This window comes from Rhinolophus hipposideros (genome assembly GCF_964194185.1).
Source record: "Rhinolophus hipposideros genome assembly, chromosome: 21".
NCBI classification, from domain to species: domain Eukaryota; kingdom Metazoa; phylum Chordata; class Mammalia; order Chiroptera; family Rhinolophidae; genus Rhinolophus; species Rhinolophus hipposideros.
Window position 1 is genome coordinate 39,468,287 of NC_138067.1, and position 12,567 is coordinate 39,480,853.

Here is a 12,567-nt window from a genome sequence, read left to right on the forward strand (position 1 = left end):
GAGGAATGGGTCAGCCTGCCAGAGGTGGGGGTGTTGTTGCCACCCAGAGCCGGGGGGTGGGTTGGGAAGGGGGCTGGTGAGGAGGAGAGCCAGCCAGGGAGACCTCAGGGACAGGCAGGGAGATGAGAGACGAGATGGAGACTCAGGGAGGCAAAGAGGAGAGCACTGGCAGGAGAGAGCGAGGATGAGGAAGGAGGCGGGAAATGGAGACAGGGAACGAGAGAGAAGGGGTGGCTGGGAAGCCCCCATGAGGGAGGAAGAGGGGAAGATTGAAAGGCAGGTGGAGGGACACGATGGGGTCTGAGAAGAGTCTGCAAACAGAGAGCCAGACCCAGGAGGAGGCGGGGAAGGGAGCCAGGGAGGAGCAGGAGAGGACCAGTGGGGAGAAGGGGTGGCTGGAAGGGGAACCAAACTAGAGGGCAATAGAGGGGTGGGTGCACTGGGAGCCCTCTAGTTCAGCCGGCTCTGTACCTCCTCCATCCCTGAGGCGCCTGGGATGCCAGACTAGCAGGGCGGGAACCCATTCCTACCCAGCCCCGCCCACAGCTGCACTGGGGCTAGGAACACTCACATCCGGCCCCCCAGGGACCGGAGAGGGTGTCTGCCTGTGTTTACAGTCCTACCCTCCCGAGGCTCCTGCTGTTGGGGCTCCGTTAGCTGTCTGGGGAGGCCGGCAGGTAGGGCCTTCTCGTCGGAGACCCAGAACCTGCGGTTGGACTAAGCCTGGCCTGACCCCCTTCACTCCACCCAGGGTTGGGAACACTGTCCGATAGTCTCAGGGACCCTGTCTGTAATCAGCAGCAGTTGATTATCCGTCTAGTGCTGATTTCCTCTCTGCAAGTTTGAATAATGGAGCCCATGGGACCAGTTGGAGGAAGAGAGCCAGGGAAGTGGGGAACATTAATGGAGTAAAAGCCAGAGTGGGAAATGACAGGCAGGGTCTGGGGCCAGGAACCTGGGCACCCTGGAGGGGGTCCAAGCCCTCCTTCGCTGGGGCCAGGAGAGAGGGGTCAAGGCCCCAGCTCTCTTGGCTCCTCTGGCTTCTCCCAGAGGGTGCAGAGGTTCTCCACAGCACAGGAGGTGGTGACACTGTCCCTCCTGGGGGTGTTCGGAAATCTCGGAGGGTACAGTTTTGGTTGCTATGTGCACCGGTCTGAGTCCAATCAGGAGAGAAAGCACACAGCAGTGGGAACAGGAAAAGTTGAATATCAAGAATGATTTAAGAGGTGCCTTCCTGTGGAAGAGTTGAGGGGTACATGTGCAGGTCAACCATGATCAAGCCAATCCAAAATCCTGGCCCCCCAAAGCCTCTAGATCCCTCTTCCAGATTATGCCAGGGCAGTTCTGGCTTCTCGCCTCATTAACTATAGGCCACTGTTGAGTCCAAGTTCCAGTCAGCCAACCAAGGAAGCTGTTAGAACCACCCCCAGCTACACAAACTAACCCACTAAATCTAGTCTCTAGCAAGTGCCTTGGACCAGTGAACCTGGCTAGTGTTACATCTACCCTCGCTGGTCTAACACCCTTAGAATCCATCCCTGCAGGGGTTCTCTGGATACCAGCTGTTTCCTCCTGGGTCAAACTGAACACAGGTCCCCTGGGGAACAGAGATTTGACCCTAGGTATTTATGGGTCTAGTGACAGCAGGGGTGCTTGTCATGAACCTTAAAAAGGATGGACATGGCCATTCAAGGCATCTGCCCCAGGTGAGGTCATCGCATCATGGGAATTTCAAGCACAGGTAGGCTGGTGGTCTTCTCAGACACTGTTAAAGGAGGCCCAGGGTGGCAGGGTTCAAGATCGTGTTTCCTTTGGGTCCAACTGGATGGCCACATTCCAAATTTCAGGATCCCACTATTTACCAGTCAGTGCCTTCACTTTCATAGGAGGAACCTGTCAAGACTGGGAATTCAACCATCATCAACCTGAAAACTTAAATGTGTTACATTTTCAGCCATATTAGCCCTGTGGTTACAAGTAAGAACTTTTGGGTGTGTCATGGAAGCACTCCAGTTCTCAGACTGTGACTCGAGCCAACGGACCTGAACTTGTCCTTGTCCATCTGTAACTCAAGGGCACTCCCAAGATAGGCTCCGTCCAGCGCCTATCTTTAGAACCGTCATTACTGCCACAACGGTCAAGCGCAGCAGCCAGAGGGGCTCCCACGGCATGTGCTTCAGCTGACACCTCGTGACAGTCAACTCCCGTGACAGCCTGATTGTGATGCCACTGTATGCCATGGATATCTGGCATTTCAAACCACATCCCATCTCTGTGAGCCTCTCTCCCGGAACATTCTGGACACCAATGCTGTATCAGTTTGAACCCAATCGGGAGAGACAAAAAGTAATTTGAACACGGGAAGTTTAATATGAAGAATTATTCACTAACAGTGAACTAAAGTGACAAGGGATTCATTGGTACAGGGTCTAGGAATTTACTGGAAATCCACTTCCTGGGGTGTGGTGGAATCCTTCACAGGAAGGTGTCTCAGTGGAGGCACTCCTCTATGAAATTGCTGGGGGCAGGGGGCGCCCCGGGAGCTGACTACCTGGGCTGGGGAAGCCACATGCCCTGCAGGAACCTGCGGAGCCAGCACAGCTGAACAGGAAGCAGGAAGCAAAACCCTTGCCTCCTACAGTGTCTCATAAGCGCCCTCTACTGACAAAGCTTATTATGCCAGCCAGCCAAGGAAAAACATTTCAAAGGCCCAAATCCGTTTTCACTGAGCAGACAAGAAAGTTGAATTTGGAGCGGACAGTCAACTCAATGAGCGGGGAGCCCATAGGATTTGGGGGGCTCCTGGCATTTAGTGAGTGTGGGCCAGGGATGCTGTACCCTGCGGTGAGTGACCTAGTCCCACATAGGGAGCAGCCATCCCTATGGAATGCCAGGAGCATATCCTGGCAGGAAACGGCGTGCACCTAAATGAGGACAATTTGAGAAGAGTCTCTTGACACAGTGGTGGGCAAGGTGGGGAGGCCACGAGGGGGAGTGCAGCTCCTTGGGGCTACTTGCAGCCAGGAACCCTTTACCTGCCCCAGGCCTGAAGAGGCGGAAGGGTTATTGGAACTGGAAGGAGAGAAATGTGTAGGAAGGGCTGCCTGACAGGATGACAGAAACTGTGTCCTTCAGCCCAGGGTGCAGCCAGCCAGGGCACCCCTAAGCGGGACCACATGCTCTCCTTCCCTCTGACCTGCCATTGTCATACCCCTCATCCTCCCCCACCCCCCACGATGAGTGAGCCCCACTGGAAGCCAGAAGTTTGGAGAACAGTCAGACACTCAACAGGGTGCCGCTGAGATTCAGCTTGATGGGGAGGAGTCATAGGCTAGGCAGGGATGGGGCTGGCTGTGTCCCGAGACTGCTTCTCTGGCTCCAACTTCAGGCCCTCTGTCCACTCAGCCCCTAGAACCTCGCAGTTGGGCAGCATCTCCTCCACCAAGATCCGAGTGAGGCCTGGACTGGACACGGCGGGGAGGTCTGAGATGTCCAGCCTGCGGAGCTTCCTGACAGGAGGCAAGACGGGGGAGGCCCACATGAGGACAGCACCCATGTGTGTGAGTGTACGGAGGGGGGGTGCCGGCCCCCATTCAACCCCTACCTTCCTAACTGTCCAAGAAATGTTAGAGCTGTCCTAGTCCATGAAATCCATTGTGTTAATGACAAATGGACTCCTCCGGCTGCTGTGGTTCTCAATGGTGTAGTATCATGGTGTTTTCGTTACAACCCAAAGGAAGAATAACGAGGAGTCCTTTCATTCCCCTAGAGACTCACTGCCACTGCTCATTGTGCTTACCCCCCACAAACACTCTAGGCTTGTCACGGAGGCAGGGAGACGGGGAACGGCCTGCCACTGCCCCCACCCCACTTTCCCGTATCTGAGTTGGGTGGGCTGAGCTGAGGTCTCACTGGAGGTGGTGGAGGCAGGCAAGGCCTCGTTCAGAGATTCGGGGGCAACCGGCCAGCGAGAGCTCCTGCAGTGAGTCGGCCAGCTGGTAGAGGCGGCTGAGACACCAGTCATCCACATGGGGACAGCGCTGCAGCGACAGGGACTGGAGCTCCTTCAGGGCCACTGCAGGGGGGAGAGGGCGATGGCACTGAGGGCCCTTCCTGAGCCCACTATGAGGGAAATGCAGAGTCTTGCTCATCCCTATTCCGCCCCACTCACAGAGGTTGTCCAGGCCTTGGTAATTGATGGCACAGTCACTGGCATCGACAGCCTCTACAGGTATCGCCTGGAAGTTCAGGAACTCGAGAGACCAGTGGCCGCGCCCATCTGACCGTATCCACTCCTTGCCCTGGAACCTGGGAGAGAGGGAGTGTCAGTGGGTACCCTACCCCTCCCCAGGCCTCCAACCTCTTGTGACTGTTCCCCAGCCCCGTACAGTACAATGATGGTAGTGCCTGTGCCCTTACTATATGTCAGGCCCTGTTCTAAGGGCTTTACATGTCCGGTCTCATTGGATCCCCTGGCAATCGCATGAAAGACGGAATGTTTGGCTAATGTTACATGCCTAGGAGCTGAGGGCTAGGGAGATTACTGATAACATAAAAGAGCTATAATACAGGAATCCTTGTAGACAGGCAAAGTGGAGGTGTCCTCAGACATGTACACTGTTTCTACGGTAGGTCCTGGAGAAGTGCTCAAACGAAGTAAAATTTTAACTTGAACAAAGATGAGATGTATGAAGTCTACATGAATTGTGTTTTTCAAAAAAAGAAGAAAAGGGGGGGAAACAAAGGGAAGAGGAGGAAGGGATAGAGAAAGGAAGGGGGAAGAAAAGAAACACCAACATTTATTGAGCACATGTGCTATGCCAGACCTCGTTACAAGTGTTGATAGCTAACTGTGTAGGTTAGATACAACTACCATCCCATTTTACAGATGACACAACTGAAGCTCAACCAAGCCCCAAGCCACACAGACAGTAGGGGGCAGAGATAGGGGGACCCATGGGGAAGCCTGTCTGACTGAAGAGCCTGGGGCTTAGAGAGATGCTCTCCCACCTCCCCCAACCCCCGTTTTGACACCTTTGCTGTCATACTTCACCGCGCCTCCCTGCTTCAGGATGAAATAGGCACCTGCGACGTATGGGCCATATTGCTCCTTGATGTAGGTGAAGGATCTGCCAAGAGAACAGTAGCTGAGGGTGAGGCCTGGGGAGCACTGGACCCATCTCCATATCCAGGTGCTGCTGAGAGGGTCGGAGTCCACACTACCAGGACTGATGGGCATAGACAGACAGACTGAGTCAGGCTGCAAATATTTATTGAGTGCCTATTAAGTACTGGGCACTGGTGACCCAGGCAGATAAATGTCCCTGCCTTGTGAACTTATTTTATAGGCAGAAACAAAACAAACCAGGAAGTAACAGAAAATTGCAGAGTATCAATTCCATGATGAAAATAAAATACTGGGACTGGCTAGGAGTGGCCAGTCAGGGTGGAGATGGAGGAGGTGGAGATGGAGGAGGCTACTTTAGTCTGCCTGTTAAGAAATGCTTCTTGGAGGAGGTAACACTTAACTTGTGTAGAGCTTTGAGTGGTGGGAAGGAGTGCAGAGGTCAAGGCAAGAGCCTGCCAGACCAAGGGAACAGCGAGTACAAGGCTCAGAGGCTCAAAATGGGATGTTTGAACAAATAGCAATAAGGTCGCCATATTACCAGGGGTGAGAGGAGTCCCTGGTAGGGGTCTCAAAGCTCAGTAGGGACCAGGTTTTAGGCTTTGGAGTTTGGCTTTCATTCTAGTTGTAATTGGAAACCATTTGAGGGTTTCAAACAGAATGGTAACGTTATCTATTTTAGTTTCTTAAAAGAGTCCTTTGATTGCTTTATAGCCTGTAAGAGACTGTAGGGGGCAAAAGGTGACCAGTTAGATTACTGCAGTAAACCAACGATAAAATGAAGGGGCTCAGAACAGGCTACAAACTGGAGGAGGTGACAACTGGTCAGATTTGGGATATTCTAGTACTTTATTGATAGATTGGATGTAGAAGGCAGAGAATAAAGAGAGGAATCAGGGATGACTCCTTAGCGTTTGGCCTGAACTGGGTAGGCAGTGGTGCTGTTTACTGGGATGGGGGAGGCTTAGGGGTGAGCAGACTTTTTTAGGGGGAAATCAAGCGTTTGTTCTTATCCATGTTAGAGTCACGGTGCCAGCTAAACCCCCAAGAGGAGATGGTCTGCAGCAGGCTGCCTGTAGGAACTGGAGTCTTTGGGAAGGGTGTGAGCTGGTACTGGAAGCCATAGGGCTGCCTGGGAGCAGCAAGGGCAGGCTCTGGGTTCTGACCAGTGAGGCCTGAGCAGCAGGTCTTGCAGGCCAGGGGTTCTCACCGATTTTTCTGGTGGATCTTTGACACCTGCTTTTGGAACAGGTACTCCCTCAGAGCCTCCACGTCATAGAAGCGGTCAGCCAGGAACTGGAGTAGCTTCCCCCACTTCCTTTGATTGCCTTCTGGGGCCACTGCACTGCTCATGCCACGGATGCCCCTGGCACTTCCATTCCATAACGGGGCCACCACGTGGAGGTACTGGGGAGAAGGAGAGAAGAGGAGGGGCTGAGCCTGGAGCCTCCTGTAAGACAGAGCTGGATGTCGGGTTCTTGGTCCATGAAACCCCTGCCCCCATGCTTCCTGGCTCACTAAATTCTCCTTTCAGAACTTCCAAATTCTGCCTTTGGGATTCCCAAATTTCCCCAAAGTTCTTAACCCTAAGTTCTCTCTTTGATTTAGCCATACATTTTTGGTTTTCCCAAATTCTCCCTATAATTTTCCCCCAAATTATTTCTCTCTCAAAACCTCCATTTTCTGACCTCTTAATTTCCTACAAATTCTCCCCTTAATTTCACCCAGTTCCCCCTGGGGTCTTCCTGAATAACCTATTTCTTTTCTGAAAATATAATCTTAATTTCTTTTCACCCTTAACTTACCTCTTAAAGTCTCCAAACTCTTCCTTCAGCTTGCATTCCAAGTTTTCTCTTAGCCAGTCCCAATTTCTCTTTTTGCTTTAACCAAATTCTCCCAATAACTTTGCCCAAATCCTTATTTTCTCTCAAAATTCCTCTTAAACTTCCAACCTTACTTTAATTTTCCCTAAATTCATTCTGATTTTACCCAGTTCTTCCCAAATTCTCTCCACAACTACCGCAAATTCTCCCCTTCATTCCCTTGGAACTCCATCAAAATTGGGTTTTCATCAAAATTCCTAACTTTCCCATGAGTTTCCTTCACCTGTATCCTTTTGTGTCCTACCCTTGGCCTTGGCCAATTCCCTCCATGCCCTCTTTCATTTCCAGGTCCAACTCTCGCCTGCCCTTCGACTCCTACCGTGTTTCCCTGAAAATAAGACCTAGCCGGACAATCAGCTCTAATGCATCTTTTGGAGCAAAAATTAATATAAGACCCGGTCTTATTTCACTATAAGACCGGATATAATATAATAATTAATATAACATAAATATCAGGTCTTATATAAGACCGGGTCTCATATTAAGTTTTGCTCCAAATGACGCATCAAAGCTGATTGTCCAGCTAGGTCTTATTTCCCGGGAACCGGGATAGCGCTTGCAGTGGTATCCCTCCCTCTGATTGGCTGGGTGCACCATTTCAGGACTGCACTCCCTGCTTCCGCATTGGTTTCTCTCCGCCAAGTCCCCGCCCCCTCTTCCTCTGAAGTTCCTCAGCAGCCTGCGACCCAGACCCGTCCTTCCCGGTCCCAACAGCCGCACGTCTACACTGTAAGCGCGATGCCTAGCGGGAGAGGCCGCCTGCTCCGCCACGATCCTTGATCCCTGGGCACCGACAGAGCCCCTGAAGGCAGAGGCAGCAGAGCGGACTTAATTTGGGGGTTCTAGGAACTGCAGTCACCTACCGCCCTGGGCGCCGCCATCTTGCTCGGATTACGTAACCGGAAGGGGCCAGTCCTTTCTTAACCCACCCACCTGGCTCCGTCCCGGACTTTATTTCTTATGGTCACGCCCTCTCCGTTTTCCAACCTGTCTCTTAAAGGCGCACGCACTTTCTTCTCTTTTTTGGGTTTCGGGATGGCTCAGAGCGCCCTCTCCGTGGGCCTTAACATGGGACTCTGTAGTCTTTCCCTAGGAGACGGTGGGCTGTCCTTCCTGTTCGAGTACCTTCCTTCCCTCTGTCCGCAGTCCCGCTGAGTTTCCGTTCTCCAGCTCACTCGCTATCTCCTTAACATAAGGAACAATGTGACTGAAAATCTGACCATCATTCTTTCAACCAGGGTCAGGGAAGGGAAAAAGGTCGAGTGGGTGGCTCGGGTAGACTTTAGGGTAATAGAGGTGAGATCTCAAGATTAGTATTGTGCTGTGTTTGCGATTTCAGTTTGGAGTTCAAGGCTAGACCTCAGCGTGAAGATTCAGTGTGAAGTCATGTGGATAGAATTATTCATTCATTCATTCCACGAATATTTACCGAGCATTTAACCACGTGGCAGGCACTGCTCTGGGTGCTAAGGTTACTTTGGTGAACAGGACAGATCCAGCCCTTCTCTCAGGGAGTCAACATGCCAGGCAGGGAGAGGATGGATAAGAAATTATTAGCAAGATAATTTTAGATAGTATTTGATAAGAGGCAAATAAAAACACGTAATATAATAGGGAGTGACTAGGGTGTAGGGCCATCAGCAAAAGCCTCTCTGCAGAGATGACATTTAAATGGAAGTGAAGGATAAGAAGGAATCAGCCATTCACAGATCTAGGGGGAAAGTGTTCCAGACAGAGGTAACAGCCAGTGTAAAGGCCCAGAGGTGGGAACCATCTTACAGAAAGAACTAGGAGATTGGGTCAGAGAGGTGGGCAAGGAGTTGACTCGGCAGGCCTGTTAGGATGTTATTACTTTCACAGGCGAGTGTCATCTGATTTACATTTTATGAATATCATTTCCTCCAGGTTGAGGGATTTACATTTTATGAAGATCATTTCCTCCAGGTTGAGGACAGGCTGTAGAGGCCAAGGAAGGAGGGGGGTGGGCCCAGCAAAGAGGCTACTATAATCCTCCAGATAGATGAATGGAGGCAGGAGCAGGGATGAGGCAATGAAAATGGTGAAAAGTGCTTGCCTTATGAGTCTTTTGAAGGTTGAGCAAATGGCTTGAGAAACCAAAAGGATAGAGATGCCACTCATAGAGATGGGGAAACAGGAGAAGTAGCAGGTTTGGAAGGCTGACTATGCCCCCTCAGGCACACATCAATCCATGTCCTGATCCTTGGAACCTGTGAATATGTTACTTTAAATGTAAAGGGAAGATGTGATTAAGTTGAAAATCTTTAGATGGGGAGATTATCCTGGATAATGGAGGTTGGCCCAGTGTAATCAATGAGGGTCCTATAAAATGGAGGCAGGAAGATGGGCAAGGAGGAGTGGTGGGAGGGTCCCAGGATGAGTTGAGGCCAGGCCTTAACAGACACTGAGCACAGTGAGGGGTCAGGCCTGAGAAGAGGTGGGGAGGGTGGAGTTTGACTTCCATCAGCTGGGCTGTGGTTGGACCCTTGTGAGCAGAGTTGAGGTTAGACTTCAGAAAGAAAAACACACACATGAGGCTGCTGAGTCTCACTGGAGAATGGACTTTGGGATATCATCCCAGACCCTCCCCGCCCCTTTCCACTGCCCTTTAATCCCCCCACCCCTTAGGTCCCCAGGGGGCTGGGTCACTCTAGACCTTGCTACTTCCTGCTCCTGGCAGCCACTGCTCAGAAACTATGGAGCTGTGGAGGCAGCTGAGGCAGGCTGGACTGGCGCCCCCTGGGCTGGGCCCACCACCCAGGGCCCTGAGGGGGATTCCCCCAGCAGGGGGAGCTGGCCAGAGCCTCATGTCCCCAGGGGCAGACACTAAAGGTGCCAGGGAGAGTCTGCTGTGGATCTGGGAGGAGCTGGTGAGTAGGGGTTTAGAGGGGGCAAGAGATAGGGTGGGGCGCGGGGGGAATGAATGGAAACAGAAAGGGCCAGAGATTGAAAGACAAGAATTGAGAGACAGGAATAGAGAAATAGAGGCAGATGTAGGTAGGTAGGTAGATGATAGATAGATAGATAGATAGATAGATAGATAGATAGATAGATAGATATAGATCCAAAGAGTGAGAGACAGGAATAGAGAGAGACAGACTCAAAAAGAGAGAGACAGAGATGATAAGCAGAGATTGAGAGCAACAACAGAGAGAGAAAAACAGTAAAACTGAGACAGATAGTCAAAGGCAGAGAAATAGAGACAGAAAGACAGGGATAGGGAAAGACACAGAGACAGAGACAGACAGGTAGCAAGAGAGGGAAGCATAAAAGACAAAGAGACTAAGACTCAGAGACACACAGAGAGGTAGACACAGTGAGGGACAATGAAATGGAGAGACAGAGACAGACAGATCAAGAGACACTGTGAGAAGCAGGATGGCAGGTAGGGTCCAGGGACACAGTGAGGATCTGCCCAGGTGCTGTGAGCTAGGACAGTTGAAGAAAAAAATATTATAACGTGTCACAGATAGTAAGGTGATGGGTGTAGGGACCACTGCGATCGGATTTTGCAGTGCAGGAGAGAGATTGGGCTCAACTCCGAATGGGCAAGTGGGAATTGTAGCCTGGGAGCAGGTGGGGGACAGTGAATGGAAAATTACTAAGAGGAAGCATCAGGGGGAAGGGGGAATTCTAGGTAAATTGACCCAGCAGGATTCCTGCTGAAAGCAGGCCAGGGTGATCAGACATCACCTGAGAGATGGTGAAGGGTGGAACCTGATTAAATAAGATATGGAAAGTGCTCAGGTGGGAGGATGGGAATTCTTGCTAAAATGGGATTTTATAAGGAGATGAACAGATGGGCCTAGGAGAAGGTTCTGGAGCCTAACAAAAGTTTGGTCAAGCCAAGAATTGTCAGGATTTGAGCTGCCACCTGCTCCCACCCACGTTGGGTGGGTGGGGGCCGTGCCCTCTGGGGTGGGATGCCCATGATGCCCCCTTTCCTCTGGCAGGGGAACCTCCGCAGAGTGGATGTCCAGCTGCTTGGCCAGCTGTGCAGCTTGGGGCTGGAGATAGGGGCGCTGCGGGAGGAACTGGTCGCCTTCCTGGAAGAGGAGGAGGAGATCATTGAGGAAGAGAAGGAAGATGAAGAGCTGGAGGGGACGCAGGAGGAAGGACACCTGGGGGGCTCCTGCCCAGCCCGAAGCCTCGGCCTCCCAGACTTTGAGATGACTATCTGAGGTCCTGCTAGTATACTTCCCATTGGCACACCAATGAGGTGCAAATGTATGCAAAGAAACCGGGCGTTTGCAGGTCAGATCAATTTGCAAATGTTGATTTGGAATCCACACGTGTTCTTGAGCAACTGCTTTCTCTGAAGTTGTCTGCGAGGAGGTTCAGGGCTTGGCCTGTGAGCTTTGGGTGTGTTTGAAGATGAAGTGGAAAGTTTGCAGAGAAACAAGGTGTGTGTGCGCGCGAATGAGCTACAGGAGTGTTGCAGGGGAGGTGTGGGTCTTTTCAAATGGAATGGAGCTGCTGGCAGATGAGGTTTTAGATCAAGGCCTCCAGTTGGCTGCACTGAGCACTTGAAATTGACTAGCGCTAATTGTGGTGCACTGTAAGTGTAACATACACGCTGAATGCTGAATTTCAAAGGCTTAGTACAGTAACAAGAATACAAAACACTTCAATAATCTCAAGAAATTAATTACATATTGAAATGATGATATTTTGAGTATATTGAGATACACAAAAATATTACTAAAATTCATTTCACTTGTTTATTTAAGATTGTTTTATTGTGGTAAAATATACCTAACATTAAAATTAACCACTTTAACTATTTTTTAAGTGTCCAGTTCAGTAGTGTTAATTAAGTACATTCACATTGTTGTGCAGCCATCACCACCATCCATCTCCCTAGCTCTCTTCATTTTGCAAAACTGAAACTGTCCCTATTAAACAACTCCCCATGCTCCAGTCTCCCAGCCCCTGGCAACCACCATTCTACTTTGTGTCTCTATGAATTTGACTATTGTAGGAACTGCATATAAGTGTGATCGTATAGTATTTGTCCTTTTGTGTCTGGCTTATTTCTCTTAGCACAATATTTCAAGGTTCATCCCTGTTGTGGCATGTGTCAGAACTTCCTTTTTTAGGCTGATAATAGCCCATCATGTGTACATTCCACATTTTGTTTATCTACTCATCTGTCCATGGACATTGGGTTTCCACTTTTTGTCTATTGTGAACAATGCTGCTATGAACATGGGTGTACAAGTATCGTTCAAGTCGCTGTTTTCAATTCTTTTGGGAATATATCCAGAAGTGGGATTGCTGGATCAGATGGTGATTCTATGTATGTCTTTTTTTTTTTTTTTTGGAACCACTAGAATATTTTCCACAGTGGCTGTAACATTTGACATCCCCACCAGCAGTGGACAAGGGTTCCAATTTCTCCTCATCCTTGCCAACACTTGTTATTTTCGGCCTTTTTTTTTTTTTTTAAAGATTTTATTGGGGAAGGAAAATGGGACTTTATTGGGGAACAGTGTGTACTTCTAGGACTTGTTTTTCCCAAGTCAAGTTGTTGTCCTTTCA

At 50.3% G+C, this 12,567-nt stretch overlaps 2 protein-coding genes across 6 annotated transcripts; one reads left to right on the plus strand and one right to left on the minus strand.

The window, feature by feature from the left end:
* Nucleotides 1-2,352: 2,352 nt before the first annotated feature.
* Nucleotides 2,353-7,912, minus strand: DMAC2 (distal membrane arm assembly component 2). 5 transcript variants are annotated; one of them, XM_081032560.1, is made up of 6 exons: nucleotides 7,872-7,912; nucleotides 6,336-6,532; nucleotides 5,049-5,129; nucleotides 4,172-4,308; nucleotides 3,913-4,075; nucleotides 2,353-3,509 (listed from the first exon to the last, which is right to left on the minus strand). In XM_081032560.1, exons 1-6 carry the CDS (start codon nucleotides 7,887-7,889, stop codon nucleotides 3,332-3,334), a joined length of 774 nt encoding a protein of 257 aa, XP_080888686.1. In that variant the 5' UTR covers nucleotides 7,890-7,912; the 3' UTR covers nucleotides 2,353-3,331. The 5 variants fall into 5 exon arrangements, with proteins under 5 accessions (XP_080888686.1, XP_080888687.1, XP_080888689.1 ...); XM_081032561.1 differs by lacking the exon at nucleotides 7,872-7,912 and adding an exon at nucleotides 6,931-7,429; XM_081032563.1 differs by lacking the exon at nucleotides 7,872-7,912 and adding an exon at nucleotides 7,232-7,343.
* A 1,660-nt stretch (nucleotides 7,913-9,572) lies between these two features.
* Nucleotides 9,573-12,310, plus strand: ERICH4 (glutamate rich 4). The gene is made up of 2 exons (XM_081032565.1): nucleotides 9,573-9,896; nucleotides 10,980-12,310. The coding sequence occupies exons 1-2, from the start codon at nucleotides 9,723-9,725 to the stop codon at nucleotides 11,205-11,207; spliced, it is 402 nt and encodes a 133-aa protein (XP_080888691.1). The 5' UTR covers nucleotides 9,573-9,722; the 3' UTR covers nucleotides 11,208-12,310.
* The last annotated feature ends 257 nt before the right edge of the window (nucleotides 12,311-12,567 follow it).